Source organism: Hippoglossus stenolepis, chromosome 2 (genome assembly GCF_022539355.2).
Source record: "Hippoglossus stenolepis isolate QCI-W04-F060 chromosome 2, HSTE1.2, whole genome shotgun sequence".
NCBI lineage: Eukaryota > Metazoa > Chordata > Actinopteri > Pleuronectiformes > Pleuronectidae > Hippoglossus > Hippoglossus stenolepis.
In genome coordinates, this window is record NC_061484.1 from 215,783 (window position 1) to 237,607 (window position 21,825).

The 21,825-nt window shown below is 42.7% G+C and overlaps 1 protein-coding gene across 2 annotated transcripts in view; it reads left to right on the plus strand.

The window, feature by feature from the left end:
* Positions 1 to 609: 609 nt before the first annotated feature.
* glra3 (glycine receptor, alpha 3) overlaps positions 610 to 21,825 on the plus strand; it is a 96,989-nt gene continuing 75,773 nt past the window's right edge. For both annotated transcript variants that reach the window (XM_035144796.2, XM_035144797.2), the window contains exon 1: positions 610 to 962. In XM_035144796.2, coding sequence (XP_035000687.1) covers positions 898 to 962 — 65 coding nt within the window. In that variant the 5' untranslated portion in view covers positions 610 to 897. The remainder of the gene's footprint in view (positions 963 to 21,825) is intronic.

Sequence of the window (21,825 nt, forward strand, 5' to 3'; positions counted from 1 at the left end):
ACTCAAATGGTAAAAAGGAAAGAGCAATGAGCCCCACACTGCTCTCCCAGTATCAATATAACCACCCCGGCAGTTCAAAGTCACCATTTCATCATTCTCATAGTCTCATTGAGCATTCCAGTGTTCTATTTAATATCCAGAATGCTGCAGTAGACTCTTTAAGTACTTCAATGACTGACTGGATAATATGTCTGTTCTTGCCTTAGGGGGCTCATGTAAATCTGAACTCAATCAACATCCTTCTCTACCCATGCCAGCTTCGGCCATATATGGTAAACTGTCATCGACATAGGCTACTTTACAGCAAGCAATCACAAGCCCATTAGACTATGTGATGCTGTGGAGCAGAATGATAGAGAGAGCATGAGACAGATGGAGAAAGAAAAGAGGAAAATAAAATAGAGAGGATGTCAGGATGTTGAACTATAGGGACACATGAGAAGGAAGAGTAATAATGCATGGGTGGATGAGTGCTTCTAATTTCAGAAGTGATTCAGATGGAAAAATTAACAGCACTGAAGGTGAGTGGCTGAGGTGGCTGTCATTCATGCCAATCCGGTGTCGAGGGCGGGTCTCTCTGCCCCTGTGCTTCACGAGGGCACAGAGCGAGACCAGAGCACAGCCTGAGCTGCCGACGGGTGCATCCCTCGCATTTCCATTTGTTTTAAACCATTTTTTTCATTTATTCTATAAATTGCCTCGTTGCTATGCCGTCTCTGGAGCCAATCATTGGATTTAACAGAACAGAGTTGTTGGCGTCCTCCTGTTGCTACAGTATGTTTGTGAGTTGCCTCCCGAATGCTGTGTGACCTCGGCTGAATCGCGAGCGCTGTGTGGCGGCGCTGAAAGCTTCAGGAACCGCGAGGAGAGCAGAGGATTCCGAGCGCCGGGAGAGAAATGAGGAGGAAACAGCTGTCTGTGGCTGGCATTGTATTCGCATGGAAACTGCTGCTGTCTCTCAGGTGAGACCTGGCTGTGTGTTCTAACACACCTGGCTTTTTACATGTCCATGTAAAGTTTGAAGGGAGCTCCTCGTTGTATGTGTAGCTAAATAGTTTGCGACTGATATGGAATAGTGTATTTATTTGGTATCGTGGCAAAGGGTAAGTTATGCTAACGTGTTACTCAAAAATAAATTACATTTTATATCTGTTTAAATTGCTACATTTGAAGACATTTTAAAAAAACGTATTTTTATTCAAGTTTAAATCTTTTGTTACATTCGTGTTTGGTATTGGCATTTAATTACCCCAGAAATGTTCATGCAGTTTACTTAAATATATTTATCTGTGGGTCTTTGGTTTGTATGTTCTTATTTTATTTTTAAATATTGAGGACCCGTATATTGTGTCATATGGTGTACTTTTAATATGATAATGTTTGGCAAGGACACCTCATAACTCTTGAGGTGTCTTTGCCAAACATTACTATGTTTATGTTAAAAAAAGCATAAATCTTGGTTTACCCTCCAAAAATTAAAATCAGCCTTAAATACCTAGTGTTTTTTGCCTTAACCTTTCTCAACAACTAATTATTCAGCGATTACGCCTGTGTGCGTGCGTGCGTGTGTCAAAATCCTACATCTATTTGTCAGTCTAGTCATGCATTAAAGATCTCAAAAACAATATAATATTGCTAATCATAGTTATCATAGCATCTGGTGTTACCCATCTGATTCACTGAGGACTGAAGGACTGACTGTTGATATAAGAGTTTTTTTTTAATAGTGAAAAAGTATGAAGCCAACATGGAGGTAGAGGAAGAGTTTGCTGGTTAAGAGCCTGAGCTTATATATACAGTATATCTCTGTGATCCTCTCACATGATGCACCACTTACGAAAACATGTATATCCAAGGCACACGTTTACACAAGTGTGAAACAGGAGAAATAGACCAACAATGTTTATAGATACAGTAAAGAGAGGGAGCGAGAGACGTCTTGAAAGACCATTTAGAGCTCAGCTGTTAGCTGAATAATCCGAGACTCAGCAGTCGATTTACTTTTTTCAGTCAGTGAGCAGTTACTTGAGGTGACCAAAATGTTCCCAGATATTGCTGCAGAGTGAGGGCTCCTTGCTTTCACGCTACCATCCATAGCAGAATTATTCCACTGCGACAAGTTGTTCTGCCTGCCTGATTTTTTGGGGATTGGTACAGGCAGCAGCAGACCCATACTAGGCATGAGTCTGAGTGAGCAACTTCATACGATATATTTTTCTGGCTTTGTATCTAGTATTGGCAGAAAATGTTGCACATTCGTTAGCAGGCATTTGCTTGGAGAGCTAACTTGTACATTGTTGTCACTCTGCATATCCTGCTGAACATCCTTCCAAATCAGGATAGTTGACAAAACATTGCTCAACAGTCCACCTGTAACAATTTTATCGAAGCACAGAATCCACTGCAGTAAATAATAAAGAGAAGTATAATGCTGATTGATCTGTTGCTGCATTATTGGCCAGTAGCATCATACAGTAGTGTTGGTGTGTTTTATAAAATTTGTTAAATTTATAGCCTCTTAGAGGGGGGGCAAGAACAATTCAATGTGATTAATTGTATGGAAGTGGAAAAGGGTGCATACTTCTGGGCATTGTCTAAATGAAGAGAAGTGAAATGGGCATAATTGTGAGATCGTTCAGGGAAAGTTCCAGAAAATGTCAGACTTGGTCCCAACTCTGCAATTTATCTTAAGCCTTGAAGAGAGCAGAGATGCTGTAATATCATGATGTTGTGATGTATAAGGTGAACTGACTTACCCCTATTGATCCTCATAGTTAAAAATACAAGCACTAATATGAAGGTGCCATCAGAAGTCAGGAGGTCAACCAATTTCTCGGAACACCACTGGTCATTGGAGACCATAGTAGCTGGGGGCTCTGTTTTAGTTAGAAGTAATAATATCCATTGGATCTTGTGGAATGACAGTTGAGTTACTTTCTGTTCCACAAGAATGGCTCGTGAGATACAGTCTTCAAAACAACCAATAATAGCAGATTTGCAAAAGGCAAGAGCAGAGCCAAATTATATTAACTTGATTCCCTATATATTTACCCTCCTCTTCCTTTCTCCCTCAGCTGCACATCCTTTAATAATAGGGATGTTCACTGTTTTTAACTTTTACTTGCTTTGGTATTTTAATTTAAAAATAAATAAATGTGGATTAGAGCAAAACTTAACATAAAAACCAGCTGAAAAGATCAAAACTGCAGTAAATCCTCTTGCAGGGTCATGGATGAATTCAAATACCAAATTTTAATGGGCTTATAGTCTGTCACTCAACGGGAGCTGGGCTGGATCTGCCTTCAGGTTGTGAATCCTGCGTAATACTCAGTATTTGTTTCTCCCTCTGTTACCTTTTGTAGTTTTATTTTTGTTAGTGTTGTTCTTTGTTTAAATGCAGAGGAGCATTATCAATGGTCACTGGCCATACCATACTATAACAGTGCATCTAGAGGAATGTATTAGATATTAAACATTTGGCAGCTGTATGTTACTGTGCATATGTGCGGTGTGCTTAGCATGAGTGAAGACATAGAGGTTTATTATAACAGTTGATTTCATAGTACTTTTTCTCTTTTCTCATTTCTGTGAATATTATGAAAGTCCCTTCCTCAACTGCTGTATGTAAATGCATTAGGAGGTCAGATTCACAATGGTGTTGAATCTTTTGTATTTTTTGTTGATTGTTGTCCCACTAATTACTGGAAATAATGTAATTTTATTGGAGACAGAACAGGATCAAATGACGAACACAAATGTTAGTAAGTCAATTAAGCAGTTTCACTGCAAGAACTTTCCCCAGGAGCTAGGAACCTTTGCAAGAAGTCTGTTCATTTCCACCACAGGGACCCCTGTCTAAATAAGTTTTGAGGAAAATAAATCAATTCAATTTTATTATGCCTCCACGCCGATGACAGCCAGTGGCCGGAGGCATTCTTTTTTTTAGTTTTTTCTGCTCGTACATTAGGGGTGTGCGATATTAGGAAAAAATGCGATACTGATAACGTTGTTTAATATCGCGATGATGTTATGACTTGCGATAAATACACATGAACAGTCCCTGGCTATGGACGCAGAGAACACAGACAGCTCCACAGCCGGGAAAAGGCGCACAGCCCGGTCACAGCGCCACCAAGTCCGGGGCAGACACCAGGGAGCCATCCACAGTGTTAATGTTTGGACCTTGAAAAGTAATTTTTTTTCAGTCTTTAGCGGCTCTGTCAGTAATTTACTGCTCCTCTGTAACTCTATCATTCGCGCTGCGCCGTCTGCGTCAAACCAAACAGAGCGCTCCCCGCCACCTCCTTCAGCTCCATACTTTTACTAAGTTTATAAAGTCTGTTTTTTTACCCAGACTGAGTTTACACATGTGCCTGATCACACTGTTTGTTTGTGTGTGTGTGTGTGTGTGTGTGTGTGTGTGTGTGTGTGTGTGTGTGTGTGTGTGTGTGTGTGTGTGTGTGTGTGTGTGTGTGTGTGTGTGTGTGTGTGTGTGTGTGTGTGTGTGTGTGTGTGTGTGTGTGTGTGTGGGAGAAGAAAAGAGCAAGCGAGCGGCTGCTCTGAAGAAAGATTTAACTCATTAATATAAGAATCAATCATTATGTGATGATCAGTGTTGATATTGTGGCGACAAACAAATCTACTTTTAAACTGTAGTGAGTCAGAGACGTCAGCTGAGAGAGAGAGAGAGAGAGAGAGAGAGAAAGAGAGTGTGTGCGCTGTTACTTCCCTCAGGTTCTGGGATCATAAATAAGCTTCATAATTCTTTTATATAATCAACCGCTCTTGATGAATCTGACCTGGGACAAAACGTGATCACTAGAAGTTTCAACAGTAGAATTTAGTCGGAGGAGGCGGAACAAATTTGTTTTCAAATTCTCTGTTTTCTCTCTATTCTCTTCTTATTATCTTCTTCTGACAATGATTCACTGACGGAAAAACCCGTCAATGATCTGAATGTCTTTCATTTATCATCTAAAGCCAAATATATTGACATGCAGAGCGTGAATCATCATCGATAAAAATCAATAACGTGAGCTTGCACATCATTAAAGGGGACATAGCATGCCCATTTTACCACAAGTTGATATGGTTCCTTGGGGTCTTAATGAAATGTCTGTAACATACTTTGGTCAAAATACCACAAGGATCATATAAAACAGCACCCTTTTTACCCTGTATAAAACAGCCCTCCACAGAGCGACCTGTTTTGACTGCCTGTTCCTTTAAATGCTAATGAGCCAGCTCCCCCCTCCCCCCTCTCCCCCCATGATTTTAAACGATATAAATTACATATTTTATATGATATAAATTATCAAATATGCATCCCATACTTTGTATTCCCCTTGTTGTCCTGGAGTTTTAATTTTCCCAATCACATAATTAAATGTCCCCTCTGCCCATCCACTACAAGCACACAAGCAGACAGACAGAGAGAGAAAGAGAGGTGGGGGCTATGAAGACCATCATTTACCCCCGAACCCCGACATTCAACGGGTACAACAACAAGCGGAGAAAGCAGAATCGCGGGCTGACCTTATATGTACAGTCTATGGGGCTGACCAGCGCGGAGAAATGCTCGTCCCGTGTGAACAGCCAGGCGGCTCTTGGCTGGAGACGGCGCTGCGCTGCCTCGCAGCGGCACTTCCGCGTCGGTGTACCCCGGCGTAACTACTGTAACCGGCGTAACTACTGTAACCCGGCGGAACTACTGTAACCCGGCGTACAGTAGAGCTGAACACTGCGGAAGTCTTCCAAACAGCTGGCAGTGTGGAAGAGGCCATGTAGGGAGACTTCCAGTGTATTGTTACGACACAAAACCCAGGAAGCGCAATCGAGTCGCTCAAGCATGACGTTTCTGACTTAGAGGAACTATAACAAAACGCGCGAGTGTTTTTTCCCCAGAGTTTTTGGGTTGGTAGACATGCCAGATACCCACATTAACCTGTAGAAGCACTAACAAAGTGGAATTTGCATGCTATGTCCCCTTTAAAACAACAATTATGATGGCCTCACAAAGTATGTTTGAGTTTTTCTCGAATATGATATTTTAAGATCAACTTGAGGGAAATGTCTTTAAATTTAGTACAAATATTCCCTTGGACTCAGGGATCACCTGATTAGAATTTGGTAGTCAAAGGTAAAGGTCACTGTGGCCTCCAAAACATGATTTTGACATCTTGAATGTGATATCTCAAGTCCGCCTAGAGGGGATTCCTTCAACTTTTGATCAGTTGTCACGTAAAGATGAAGTGATTCGATTCAGCGGTCAAATGTCACAATGACCTTATATGAATCTGAACAAAAAAACATGTCGAATTAAAGCTGCAGGGAGACATGGTTGGGCACTCGCAGTCCACGCACGTCGGGGTGTGCTTTGGCTGTAGTTGCTTTGTAGTAGTTGTAGTTGTAGTTGGTTGACAAGGCTCGGTATTGTGTTGTGCGTTTGCACAGTGCATGGAATAGTTAAATGTCATATCCTGTTGATGCATGCATTTTGTTGCTTGGTGGTGCTGTGATTAGGGATTTCACAATATGAAATTTTGGTGCCACGATTATTGTCAGAGGAAATATCACGGTTTCACGTTTTTGCGTGCGTGCGTGCGTGCGTGTGAGCCGCTCCTTCGGAGCTGGTCAGAAACCAAAAGTAAACAAGGACTTCTCCTCTCGCTGTTTTTCAGCCAGCGTTGGTGGAATTAAGGCTGTTACATCAGTTTCCTCTTCTCAACTAACGTTTCAGTGGGTCGCACACACAAAACGTGACTTGTGAGAGATTTCACTGCACGGCGGTTATGTGACCATAGTTAATAGTGAAAACTGTGACTGCAAATGGCAAAAACCAAGCAAAAATTATATTATTCATTGAAATTTTGTAGGGGGCGCTATCAAGCCATTTCCCACGACCATATATGGGCTGCACTGATCCGATAATAATATACGATATCGGCCCGATATTGACTCTGGTATCAGATAATGGGGCTGATCCATGGGGCCGATCTATTCACTTCAATTCTAACTTTGCAATGCTTGCTGCATCATGCGTCAGGAGCACGCCCAGCATGCAGCTAGACTTGACTCACGACCAGTGGCAGCTGGCCAATAGAGGGGGCTAGGGCGCCGCCCTCCCTTATTTTATTCTTTTATAAAAAAAATCTAACATTAACTATGATAACTTGTTTGTTTACATCCCACCGCAAGCTGACGTGCGCGAGGCTCAACGCCAACTCGCTGATCAGATACTAGGAGTGGAGAGAAGGAGAGAGAACACGTATTCCCCTGTTATTGTCATTGGGGACTTTAATAAGGGCAACTTAACTCACGAACTCCCCAAATACAAACAGTTAGTTAAATGCCCGACCAGGGGAGAGAATACTCTGGACCATTGCTACAGTACCATCAGCAGGGCTTATCATGCAGTTTCCCGCGCTGCTCTGGGTCTATCCGACCACGCTCTTATTCATCTGATCCCGGCCTACAGACAGAAACTCAAAACTTCTAAACCTGCTGTGCTGAGATCTAAGAACTGGAGCAGCAGTGAAGCTGTGGAGGAGCTGCGTGACTGCCTGGACAACACAGACTCTGACATTTTTAGAACTTCTTCCAGCAGCCTGGACGAATTTACAGATGCTGTGACGTCATACATCAGCTTCTTTGAGGACAGATGTATTCCAACATGCACCAGGGTGAGTTACAACAACGACAAGCCCTGGTTCACAGCAAAACTCAAACAGCTTCGTTTGGAGAAAGAGGTGGCCTTCAAGAGGTTCAGACTGGCTAAATACTCGTTTGGCAAGGAGATTAAGGAGGCCAAACGACAGTATTCCAAGAAGCTGGAACAACAATTTGCAGCCAACGACTCCTCGTCAGTCTGGAAAGGCCTTCGGGTGATCACCGGCTGCAAAACCAAATCCCCCCACTCTGTGGAAGACCTTCAACTTGCAAACGACCTGAATGACTTCTACTGCAGATTCGACAGACAATGGACCAGTTCTAACCCTACCCCACATTCCGAACCCCCAGCTATCACACCTCTTATTCCCAGCCTGGACAAAGACACTACCCCCCACAAAATGGTCCCAGACTGCCCCTCCCCCATTACACCTCTCTCCATTCAGGAGAGGGACGTCAACAAACTACTGAAGAGACTGAACCCCCGCAAGGCAGCTGGACCAGACGCTGTCTCCCCCTCCACACTAAGGTACTGTGCGGACCAGCTGTCTCCAGTGTTCACGGACATCTTCAACACCTCACTGGCTGAATGCGTGGTACCTGCCTGCCTCAAAACATCCACCATCATCCCCGTTCCCAAAAAGCAGAGGATCACAGACCTTAATGACTACAGACCAGTCGCCCTGACCTCTGTAGTAATGAAGACCTTTGAGCGCCTCGTGCTGACCCACCTCAAGGCCATAACCAACCACCTCCTCGACCCACTGCAGTTTGCCTACAGAGCCAACAGGTCTGTAGACGACGCAGTCAACATGGGACTCCACTTCATCCTCCAGCACCTTGACTCCCCCGGCACCTACGCCAGGATCCTGTTTGTGGACTTCAGCTCCGCATTCAACACTATCGCCCCAGCTCTTCTCCGAGACAAGTTGACACAGCTGAGCGTGCCTGAGCCCACCTACAGGTGGCTCACTGACTTCCTGACAGACAGGAAGCAGCGCGTAAGGCTGGGCAAGCTTGTCTCTGAGCCCCGGACCATCAGCACTGGAGCCCCACAAGGTTGTGTGCTCTCCCCTCTACTCTTCTCCCTCTACACCAACAACTGCATCTCCAGCCACCCCTCTGTCAAACTCCTGAAGTTTGCAGATGACACAACCCTAATTGGATTAATCTCCAATGGGGACGAGCCCGCCTACAGAGAGGAAGTTGACAGCCTGGCTTCCTGGTGCAGCCAGAACTTCCTGGAGCTGAACGCTTCGAAAACTGTAGAGATGGTAGCAGACTTCAGGAGGAGCCCAGCCCAAACCGCCCCCCTCACCATGTGCGACTCCCCAGTTAAAACAGTGGAGTCTTTCAGATTCCTGGGGACTATAATTGCACAGGACCTGAGGTGGGCTGAGAACATCACCACCATCATCAAGAAGGCCCAGCAGAGGATGCGGCAACTGAAGAAATTCAACATGCCGCAGAAAGTGATGGTCGAGTTCTACACGGCCATCATTGAGTCCATCCTCACCTCATCAATTACCGTCTGGTTCGCTGCCTCCACTGCCAAGGACAAGGGCAGACTGCAGCGGATCATTCGGTCAGCTGAGAAGGTCATCGGCTGTGACCTGCCGGCTCTCCTACACCTGTTCCACTCCAGGACCAGTAAGAGAGCAGGCAAGATCATTGCTGATCCTTCCCATCCCGGCCACCACCTATTCCAGAGACTCCCATCTGGAAAAAGGTTCCGGGCCATCAAGACCAAAACCTCGCGCCACCTGAACAGTTTTTTCCCCATGGCAGTGGGGCTCACAAACAAGCCCCCTGCATCACACTGACTCCGCCACTCCCCTCCGCACATAACTTATAACTTATATATTATTGGCACTATCCTGGAACCAATCACTGCACCTTAGCACCGCACGTGCCCATAACTTATTGTTCTTTCTGTATATATTGTTGTTTTTATGTCCGATTGTTGTTTTTATGTCAAAATGCACCAACCACACCAAGGCAATTTCCTGTATGTGTAAATATACTTGGCAATAAAAAGAATTCTGATTCTGATTTACATTTTTATGTGTTTAAAATTCCCAATAACGCGTGTTGTATAAAATATAAATAATTATGTTCAGTGGAAATGTGTGGGAAACGAACAGAGCATACAGTCTTTGGTTCAGGGGCACTGGAAACGAGTAGCCAATAAGGGACTGTTACTGAGCAAGATACGCGTATAGCAAAGTAAATTTGGCCAATCAACACAGTCGAAAATAATGCCCGAAGGGCGATGCTGCTAGCGCCCAAGCCCTGTCACTCAGTGTCGGTGGTGGAGGAAATCAGAAGGTACTAGTGACATGACGGCTGCGGGTACGCATGAAACAGCATCGCAGCCGTGATACATACACCCAAGGATTATCCCGTAACTGGTACAGCACAAAGGCTTGGCAAGCAGGAAGTAGCCATGTAAATGCAGTCTTTTGCTTTCCATGTTGACTTTTTAAAACTGCTGGAACATATACAGCATGGACTTTTACTGGAGTAAGAGATATGAAACATTTATCCGAGAAAATACAGAAACATGAGTCTATGAGGGCGCACATGAAAAATACAATGAAGCTAGCCATGTTAGGCACAACTAACATCGCTGCGCAGCTGGATGCAGGCCACAGGATTGGGGTGAGAAAACACCATGAAGAGGTGGATAAGTTGACTGTGTCATATTCAGCGTGTATTTTCTTTGTGTATAGCTTACTCATAAGATACCCAGCAGTATATGGCACCTCCCTTTATTTTGTCTTAATAGTGTTTGTTAATAGTACTGTATATGTTTCAGGAATGTGTACTTAGTAAACACCAGAAACCAGACTCAGTCTGTAGTCTAATGATGCATACTCCACTTACTATATGAGCACAAGGGCAACAACTAATAATAGTTTACATTATTTAAATCAGAAATGTTGTGAGGGGTGGTGGTAGCACTGAAAAATACAACACAACAAACTCCATCAAGCACCTCCAGAAGTGTCATGCGAGCACGCTTAGCTCCTGCAGTTGAACAAAACAAAAGAAGAAGACAAAACGACAAAGAAGTTAACTGAACTGCACAAGAAAGTTTGCAAACACATATCAGAAGAGTAAAGAGATGTAAAAGCAATGAGCTTCACCACAGATATCTGTAGCTCAAATGTGTTACCCATGTCGCTTTTAGGTTTAACTGTCCACTGGTTGGACACGAGTTGTAAACCCTCACAGTGCGATGCTTCAACAAAAAACTTTATTTTGTACTTTTGACCAAGTTAGTTAAGCTACTAAGTTTGATTCCTGTTTATTTTGAATGCTTTTCCAAGTTGCTGCTGGTGCACAATTATTTATTATTTAAATATAAGTAACAATTCAGTACATTTATATCTATGTGTTAATTTGTTACAAAAGTTACAAAGTTAGGAGGGTAATGTTTAAGTCAAGCCTGATGCCATCAGTCTCTTCCACACTGCAAGGTATACAGTTTATTAATTCAACAATGGTATCGGATCGGTATCGGTCATCGGCTGATATGCAAAAACCAGGTATCGTATCAGGACTGAAAAAGTTAGATTGGTGCATCCCTAGACCATATGCAAAACCCATATTCAATGGGTTTACCCATAAGTAAATGTTTGTCATTTTCGATGTTTGCTAAAATTCATTAGTTCTCATGCATGTTTAGCCTCCTAAAAATGCAATCAACTGCAAAATAATACTCATCAACATGCGCCGTTTTGCCACGTGAAAAGGTGTATATAATGTAGATACTTAGCATTTTTTTTCTTTAATTTTTTTTCTTTTTCTATTGCCTTTTTCTATTTCTTTATTCTCTTGTCTACCTCATTTTGATGTGCCTGCTGCTGTAACAACTGAAATTGTGGATCAATAAAGTTTTATTTTATTTTATCTTATCTTCCATCAGCGCCACTGCACTGAGGCGCATTACTCCACTGGTCAACAAGTGACTCTGCTCTTCTGATCATCACACTTAGAACTGATATTTATAAAAACCTGCTGAATTCGTATTTATGATACTGGATAAATGGGGTGTCGCTTCTTCTGCAACAAAGAAGTTAAAACACTGCGTTACGTCGTAATCTGCAGGAGGAACCTTGTGTGTGTGTGTGTGTGTGTGTGTGTGTGTGTGTGTGTGTGTGTGTGTGTGTGTGTGTGTGTGTGTGTGTGTGTGTGTGTGTGTGTGTGTGTGTGTGTGTGTGTGTGTGTGTGTGTGTGTGTGTGTGTGTGTGTGTGTTTCCCTGCTCGTCTCTGTCCCTCTTCATACACAGACTGATAATCACATGGGCTATTCACCATCTAGTCCTATATTCTAAAATAGTTATTAATCGATGATGTTGGATCTTGACTCCAGATCTTTCCGGTCACTTTAACCCTGATGTCCTGACTGTGCGTATCACGTTACGTCTCGTGTTGTGTCGCAGGTTTAAACATGTGTCTCATGAACTCTAGCGAATCAAACGAACACTAAGGCCCAATCCCATTCACCCCTTGGCCCTACACCTACCCCTTGTTTTCAATGGTTATCTTGCCACTTAAAACGGAGTCACAAGTGGTAGTGGTTGAAATCGTCATCAGTAGTTGTTGATGTAAACAGACGAGACAACACGTTTTGCAGTGGATGTCATTGTGATAACATTGTTGAGAGCTTAAATACACCCATGCTATTGTTTGCAGTTACTAAAGTGACAAACCTATAATATCGAAATAACATCTATGCTAATGCAGGGTTAGAAGTGAGGGTCTGAAAAATCTTAGCCCTACCCCTCCTTCCCAACAGGTATAGGGACAGCCTACCCCTACACGTGAACGCCCAAATCGAAGGGGAAGGGCTAAGGGCTAGGGCCAAGGGGTGAAATGGCATTGGGCCAAAGTAAACCTCAGTCCTGTACGTGTCCTAATAACTTGTGATCAGTGATGGTGTTTATTGTTAAAGCGAGCGCAGGTCAGCGGGGGAGTGAGGGAGAAGCAGACTCCGACAGAGACTCTGACACAGGACGACCGGAGCTTCAATGTGCGTCTGTGCTGAAGCAACGGTGTTATAATTTTTCAGAGGTAGAAATCCGCTGAAACTATGAACGTAGTTGAAAACATGATAATGTTCAGTCCCTGCATCGATGCAGAGTCATCTTCCTCTCTGCAGGAACCCAAACATTAACGCGTGTGCTGCTGCTGCTCCTCCTCTCTGTGATGTATGCGTCAACCTAACTTGATGTTGGTGTAACTCTTTTCCAGCACTATGCTCATTCTCATTGGCTGTTCGTGTTGTCCATCAAAACATGTACGGGATGAGTTCAATAGAAGTTATATCGACATGTCTTAAATTTCTATCGAGGAAAAGTTATACCGTGATATAATGGAATGATGGAAATGGCCATAACCGAGCAAAATTTTTAAATTACCTTCAAAATGGCTAACTTCCTGATGGGTTTACGGTATGGGTCTTGTTTTGTAAGTCTAGACATGGTACATATATACTTTTGGCGTGTTGCCAGAAACATGTCATTTCTTGTTGCCAGTAAGGGGCTGTAGGAGTCATTGGAATGAAATAGTCGGGAGCTTTCTTGTCAGCTGCCCCTCTCGGTGTGCGTTTATTCACATGACTTTTACCTGCAACAGAGAACTTCCTGGTGCCATCAAAACATCTGCTTTTAACCCCTCCCGTTGCATTTGTTACCATGGTAACCCCGCAGTTCTTTGCAGGAGCGAGTAACATTGAAAACCACATAGTGCAAACCAAATAATAGTGTAAACCACATCAAACAGGCTTTGGAGAATTCTGTCCATCGGATGTGTCCACTGCAGGGCACTATGATTTAGACTGAACACACGAGATTCCTATCAAAGATGTGAACTTTGGTGCAGATTGGATTAGGGCTTTAACTAACGATCAATCTGACAATTTTTTTTCCGATTATTGATTGGATAAGAAGACAAAAGCTACATTAACAGCGGTTAATTCGAAAAGTAATTTAATCTTCACACAAGTTTGATCCTGAATCTGAAGAAGAAGAAGCTCAAGCAGACTTCAGAAGCTGAGTAGGATGTTTTGAGCTGGTGAGTCAAAGATTTTTTTTAATCTTTTGTAAGCTTTTTTTTTTGTGTGCCTTGGTACAGTTACTTACATGTAGTTAGCTCGGCCGTGAATGCTAATTGTTACTGTCCACTGTCTCGCTATTATCATAAGGAGTTTGGCTGAATAAACAACAGGACGGCTACAGAAGTTTCATGACTGATGAGATATTTTATTTTTAGACCAGAGAACCTCCCGCTGCGTTGAGCCCGTGTGAATGGCAAAGAAAGTCCAGGCACAATTCTCCGGAAATCCTCCGCAGGACATGAAAAATGGCTCATGTGTATGGATGTCCTGTACATGGGTCAGAATAGAGGTACATTTTGCCACTCTCCCCGGCACAATGGTTGAGGATGCTACAGTCCACAAGATGCGGCAGAAGAGCTGCAAGAGGAACAGTGGATGTGCCAACACTGAACTCCTTGCAAGACACAGTTGCCTAATTGATTTTTTTAAAGAAATGTGACACATTATGAAATGTTTTTTTATTATATGTGGAGCCTTTGGAGACGTGGGTGACACTTTTACATTTAAAAACCATGAAAAAGTGTATTTTGCATAATATGGCCGAGAGTAGAGCATTCACAGAATCAATGATAATTACTATTGTTCAATAAATCTAAGTATAAATCGAGAATCTTTTTTTCGTATTCATATTGTACTTGTAAAGGGATTTGAGAGGTCATCAAGACGAGAAAAGCGCAAAATAAATACAGACCATTTACTGTATCTAGATATTTTACCTAGATTTATCACTTGGCCAACAATATCGGCAGATGTAAGCCCTTTTGGTATTGATGGTATTGACATTTTTGGTATTGATGTTTATTTTTGCTAATATGCATATGCACATGAAAACTTTTATTTTACAGAATGAACAACAAATGAAAATAAGAACAGAAAGAATGGCGGGTGTATTTCTTACTAAGTCAACTATGAAGTAGTTTGGGTTGGGCGGTTCTCAAGACCATAACCCACTAACCTATTTATTTTAACCTAGCCACTTCTGACATTGCCGATTGTTGCCATGTGAGTTTGTAAATAGAATCCATTTCCCCCATCAGGCTATTACTATAGAACTATTACATGCCCTGACCGACACACTCTGAACAGGCAACCACACAGTGCCCAACATCATCATTTGCATGTGTGTGTGCATGTTTGTTTGAATGCATGTGTGCGTTTTTGTCAGTGCATGTCATATACAGCCAAAAGAACACTTTACTGCTAAAGGAAACATGTCGCTGAGAACCACAGTCAAGTGGAGCTCCGCCAGCCTGTGTGTGTGCTGTGTTGGGAAAGTGATGGGGGAGGCGAGGGTGGTACAGTCTTCGAACCAAATTAATATTTGTCTGAAAGCAGTATTGAACCCCATCCCTGTCACAGCACTGGGCTGTCCTGGGCTGTAATGGTAAAAGTACCCCAGGGGTGGCTTGGAAATGTTGTGTTACTGATTAATCCAGCAGTTCCTTTGTCTGAATAAGTACTGCAGTTGCAAATAGGCTAGAAATGCTAGTAGAGGACCCGCCCCCAACCCTAACCCCCCCTTGTAGTTGTTTCTTGGCCTCTGCTCTCTGGCTGAAATCAGCGTCATGATCTGAAAATATGCAGAGAGAAACACAACTGTCTGATGTGTTTGTGTGTCTTCCAAAGGCCCATTGCCCATTGGCTATCCACTTACTGAAAAGCTGTGTGTACTTGGGTTAGCCCAGTCCTTACGTTTGCATGTTTAAAGAAAAAAACTGTGGTACATTATGCATTGATACATTATGCATTTTTGAATCCTGCCAGACACAATGGCCTATGTTTGAGGTGAAAATGAAAGGGCCTGCAGTAGATAATCGCATATTCCAAATCTGGAGAGCAGTGATTGGAGATAATTTGTGCTTATGTCAGTGCACCAACTAATGACTCAATTCTTGCTGCATTGTCAGTCACACAGAAGAGCCAAGATGACGAGCCCCTGGCAAATACTTAATTATGTTGTGGTGAAGCTGAACACATCCCTCCATCTTTCATGATAAACATCAGGGCCTGTCCCAGTTCGATTTTTCCTTTTGGTAAACACATGGAAAAACATGTCATCCATGCAGAATTGATGTTGTTCCAGTAGGTATTGGATGGCTTTTTTTGTGTTTGGAAAGCCTGTCTGACACAAGAAATGTTAAAAAATTTGCAAAAACCTCAGGAAAGAAAACTATTTTCAGATACCAGACAGTATAATTGAAGTGATATTTCCCTTTAAGTTGGCATGTGCTTGTCTGTTCTTTCTTGCTTTGGAATGTTTTGATCAAAGCATGTTCTAACTTTTCTGTTAAAGTTGCACATTTGGCTGTGTGTGTTCATTAGTGCATTGTGTTTCCTCGAGTAGCAACAGCTTTCTCTCTGCTCCTTTATTTGTCCCACAATGGGGAAATTTGCTGTATTACAGCAGCATGAGTCAAAAATACATCAGCAAGTAACATGCACTACTTAAGTGTAAGGAATATATATTAAAAAAAATTGAAATATAGAAACATGAATGTAATTAAAACAGTATATACAGTGTAAAGACAGGAAGTAATATGCAGTGTGAATGAACTACTTGTAAGTTGCTTTGGATAAAAGAGTTCACCAAATGACATGTAATGTAATGATATTTACAGTGAATGGATTGCACATGAGCAGTTGATATTGCTACCCCAGCAAACTACTCCAAAGAAGATGGCAGATGCGACCACGGAGTCATAAAAGGTCTTCAGGAGCGCCCCCTGCACTCCAAAAGACCTCAGTCTCCTGACCAGATACAGTCTGCTCCGGCCCTTCTTAAACAGTGTTTACGCTAATGCATTTTTTAAAAGCCCCTACAAGGAGTTTTTAACTGGTTATGAAACAGTCTAATTTTAATATTACTGCCTCCTTATGAGCTACAACAGCAAATGAGACAATGATGGAGAAAATTGACTATTCTCAAGGTTTGTCGCGGGGACAGATTACCCGCCAAGTCAGAGCAACAATTTACGACAGTTGGGCTGGAAAAGCCTATGTTTAGGCAGAGGGAGAGGAAAGAGAAGCAGGGGAAGCAAGCAGGGCTATGTGCTGGGCTATGTGCTAGGCTAAAGGCTAGGCTAAAGGCTAATCCGTACAGACCAGCACTCCCGAGTCTGTTCTTCGCCAACTCCAGCTCTCTTACAACCAGTGGTGTATAAAGTACTTGAAAGCCATACTTGAGTAAAAGTAGAGAAATCTTACCTGAAAGTGACTCTGGTAAAAGTAAAGGTCACCCGTAAGAAAATGACTTGAGTCAAAGTCTTAAAGTAGCTCATATTCAATGTATATGTGTATCAAAAGTATCTGGTGTTGAAATGTACTTAAGTATCAAAAGTAAAAGTACAAGTACCAAAATTAAAAATGCAAAGTGCTTTTTCTAGTAGGCCTATACAGACACAAAACAACCCAAAATTGTTCTGTGATGGAAATCTGGAAATACAAGAGGCTGGAAACACCAAAGTTATCTACGTGTATTTTAATAGGGGCTTTCTGCAGAAAGGATCAACACAGAGAGTCACAAGGATCTCAGAGTGAAGATGGAGAACAGTCCAATACAAGGATCTTATATAGGAGGACTAAGGCTGTCTCTCAGAGCCAGTTCAGACTGGTTCTGTAGGCGCAGGTTGAGAGAGGAATCTAAACACAAACAACTGATTTACATGTGTTTCCTAAGGAGATAGGCAGACGTACATTCCGTTCTTTGGAGGGTAAATAAGTGGCTAAAGGGTCTGGCAGTTTTCAGGTCATAAACAGTTCAGACCATAAAACAGCTCAGGTCATAAAGTATTTGGACAGTTTGTATATATGTAGATACAGGTCATAAAAGTCTTTAGACAGGCTGCAAAAACTTACTTTCCAAATACAAAATAGTTTGTCAACCATACTTAGTTAATTTTTCTACTACAGTTCTCTTCAGGATTTATTTCAACTGACTGAAAAATTATAACAAAAATATACATATACTGTATAATTTTACAAATTTTTAACCCCAGATGCTGAGGTTCAAATAGTAATGGACTAGTGCATCTGAACTTCAAAGAACCAACACAAGAGAATAAACAAGTGCCTCTTGTGTCTGCCTAAGAACACTAATAGACCACAGTATAACCACTAAAAAATTCTGTAAATATCACTAAACATGGACCTTTCACTTTCTAATCAGTAGCAGGAATGACACACAATGATAACTCAGCAAAAGGAAACAAGTTCTAGGCACACAAAATAGGATAATTTCTCTTTTGTTAACAACCTGGACAGTGCTAGTACAGAGAAGAAAAAATCTGTGGACAGTCTAGTTTTGCTGCAGGCCATATTTCAGACAGAATAATAAATACTGAACTGAACCGAGCTCCTGCATGAGCACCTGGATAATTCTAAAGGGAATAAATGGATGGGGAATGTGCTCGTGTTGATTAAGTCCCTACCCCCCTACACACATCGCTACTACCCATTGGATGGTTTAGTGAGGTCCTCGGATCGGCCCTGCCAGAGTTGGTCACGGCCCTGGCGGAGCGCCGAGAAGACGATCAAACTTGACTATCTAGAGGAAGTAAAACTCTTTAAAAGTTTCGGTAGGTGAATCTGCAGAGGGATCATTACCGGTACAGCCTGCTCGACCCCGGTCGACCAAGGCAGCCCGACCAACCTCCGGACGCTTAGGGTCTCATGCCGCCGGGCCTGCGCATCTCCCGAGGCAGGGGGCACGCGAGAGAGAGGTGCGCCGTGCGTGAAGGCGCGCATTGCGCCAACCTCCGCTGCTCAAGTAACGAGCCAGTTTTGAGAATATAAGAAGTAGAAAGCACAGAAATTTGTGTTCAAATGTAGCGAGTAAAAGTAAAAAGTCGTCAGGAAAATAAATACTCAAGTGTTGTGCCATAATGCATTAAACGTGATACCATAAAATGGTGTGCCTTTCGGCATTCAATAAATTTGGTTATCAAAATAAAATATTAATATTAATATTAAATATTAAATAATAACTTTAATTGATTAAAGTTACCTCGGGGCCCCACCCTTCAAAGGAAGAGAAAAGATAGCCAATTGATTGAATAAGTCTCATAAAAGTACTAACTACGAATTTGGAACTCTGATTAACAATTAAATTAATAACTATAACCAAAATTACCATATAGATAGTTAGCTAAGTTGAAGGATATGGAGTTCTTGACAGTGTAGAGGTTGGCAAAATTCACTTATGCAACATTAATAAAAAAGCATTTGTGAAAGGAAAACATTTATTATGAATATAATAAAGTATAAAAACACAAATTACTAACAGTGTAATTACTAAACAAAGATGTGTATATGAGTATACGTGTGTGTGTCTGTGTGCTTCCAAAATGGCGGCTGGCCAAAGAGATAACACCCTTCCCCCACCTATTGGAATGTTTACGACCTGTAGAGATAATGAGGTGAAGAGTTATGCGTGTGTCTGTGTGTGTGCCAAATTAGACAAAGTTACTAGATTGGATGCAACGAAAGACTGTGCAGAGCATAACAGACTAACATTACTTTCTCAATAACTTGTACCCAAAATATCACAACACCACAAATCAAACTTATAAACATCACACAGAATCGAATAAACAGTCTTGCTTAGCCTAGTATAATTATTAAGCCCAGTTGTGTTACCCGTCCGTGGAAAGTGGAAAAAGGAAGTTGCTGTGCAGTTCGCAGTTTTGTGTCGTCTTGCAAGTCTGTGGCTCTTGCCTTGGTGATTTTGTTGAGCTGTGTTCGCTCAGTTGCTGGTTGAAGTTTTCCTGCAGGACATCGCATCGCTGCTAGGAGGGTTGTTAGAGCTTGGAGTATGAGGAGGTTTCCTTGGTAAGATGAGCTGGAAGCTGCACCTTTGTGCTCCTCTCAAAGAGTTGGATGAAAAAAGAGGATGTGAGCTGGAGAAGAGGCTCGACAGCCTTCCCTCCTGTGGAAGGATTGTAGGAAGAGGCAGAAGAGGGGGAGAACAGGCCTTATATTGGCCCGGTGACCTCACAGGTCATGGGGTCCAGAGTGACCAATGGGAGTTGAAACTTGTGTCCCCTGGGGGGGTTTTCACACCTCTGTGTGACTTTGATGCCCGCTGGGAGACTGAGTTCCTTGCTCTGGTTTTTTATGGCCCCTGGGAGACTGAGTCCTGGAGGAACATGCTGCTTCAGGCTTTGACGGCACATGTAGGCCGAAGTGTGGTTTCACAAAAAACCATGGCCCAACACAAGTAAAGTACAGATATGTGAAAAATCTACTTAAGTACAGTAACAAAGTATTTGCACTTCGTTACTTCCCACCACTGCTTACAACCAAGATGGATGAGATCAGTGAGAATTATAAACAGCTGTATACATGGATCATGATATGTAATCAGCTGACGTGCTGTGGTGAGCGTATTTTGTCACTTTCGGTATTCGTTGGTGTTTGTGTATTGATCGCTGCTCTTCTACATCTCTCCTTATTCTGCTATTATCTGATCCACTGAGGCTAATTTGGAGGCACACTTACACTCTGGCTGTTTTTCGCACTAATATCTTTCCCTGTCTTAGCGACTTCACAGTGATTTACACACTTCTCCTGTCTGGTGTTAGCTGGCAACTTAGCTTTAGCAGCTAGCGATGGCTTCTCCTTCTCACTCCCCTGCTCTCTCCTGCCCAGTGTGCTTGATGTTCAGTCACTCCTCTGCCTCCTTTAACGATAACGGTATGTGTACTAAATGGTCTGTATTTATATAGTGCTTTTCTAGTCTTGTGCTTTGCAGAACAGTTTTGCATTCACCCATTCACATAAACATTCATAGAGTGCATCTATGTACAGCACTTTTCTCTATGAGAAGGGGCAATTTGGCGTTCACCATTCAGTATCTTGCCCAAGGACACTTCAGACACTTAAATGTAGTTTATTTACCAGGATGGAGGCAGGGATTAGCCATTTGGAATCGTGGCTCTGCACCATGGAAAGTAAATCTTTAGTTGATGTGTGCAAGCCAAGCTGCTTTAGCTTCTCCAGCCCCCCCCCCAGCAGCCCCTGAGCAGCCGCGAAGCCAGGGCGACTGCGTGATTGTCCGAAATAAGAAGTGTAGTCCTAAACCAAAGCTCCCGGTTCACCACGAACCTGTTCATGTTTCCAATAAATTTTCGCCACTTAGCGACACACCTACTGAGGGACCAACGTGAAGTTAGCGACACCGGTGACCACTGTTAAATGTTTTCCTTGGGACAGAGCAGGTGACATAGAGTCATATTTAAAACTGCTGGCTAAGGGTAAGCGTAATTACAGTAAATTATTGTTATTCACGTCGGCAGTAACAACACTGTCAGTCGGTGGTCACATAAATCAATATAGATTCGATGTTTACATATGCAAAGACATTGATGACCTGTACAGCCGCATGTCATCCTTTCACCGCTGGCTCTTGAGGTGGTGTCCACAAAATAATGTGGACTTTGTGGATAATTGGTGAAGTTTTTGGAGAAAACCTGGTCTGATTAGGAGAGATGGCATTCATCCCACTTTGGATGGAGCGGCTCTCATATCTAGAAATATGGTGACCACTGAAAGCGCTTTACAGTACAGTTTGCCACTCACCCATTCACACACACATTCATACAGTGCATGTACGATGGCGCCGAGGAAGGCTGCCATGTCTCAAGCTCCCCCACAGCTCTGCTCTTTTTTCAGTTTTTTTGTTATTTATTCTACTTTATTTTGCATTGTGCACTCTGACAAAGCGAGCCCTATCATAAGTTATGATAGAGAACAACTTCTGCTCATCTGGTTGATGGCGAAAAACACTTTTTCACCGCCACCAGCAAACAAAGGAGAATACCCATGGCGCTGTTTACCTGTCGTACCTGGAGCACGGAGGCGACGAAGGAAACGAGGGTCGCGGGCCGGCGTCCTTGTCCGGCTGAGGAAACGTGAGAACCGGCCTCCACTACCAAGTATTCTTCTGGTTAATGTTCAGTCTCTGGATAACAAGCTGGACGAACTTCGGAGCAAGATGGCTTTTCAACGGGACATTAAGTTTTGTAACGTGATGGTTT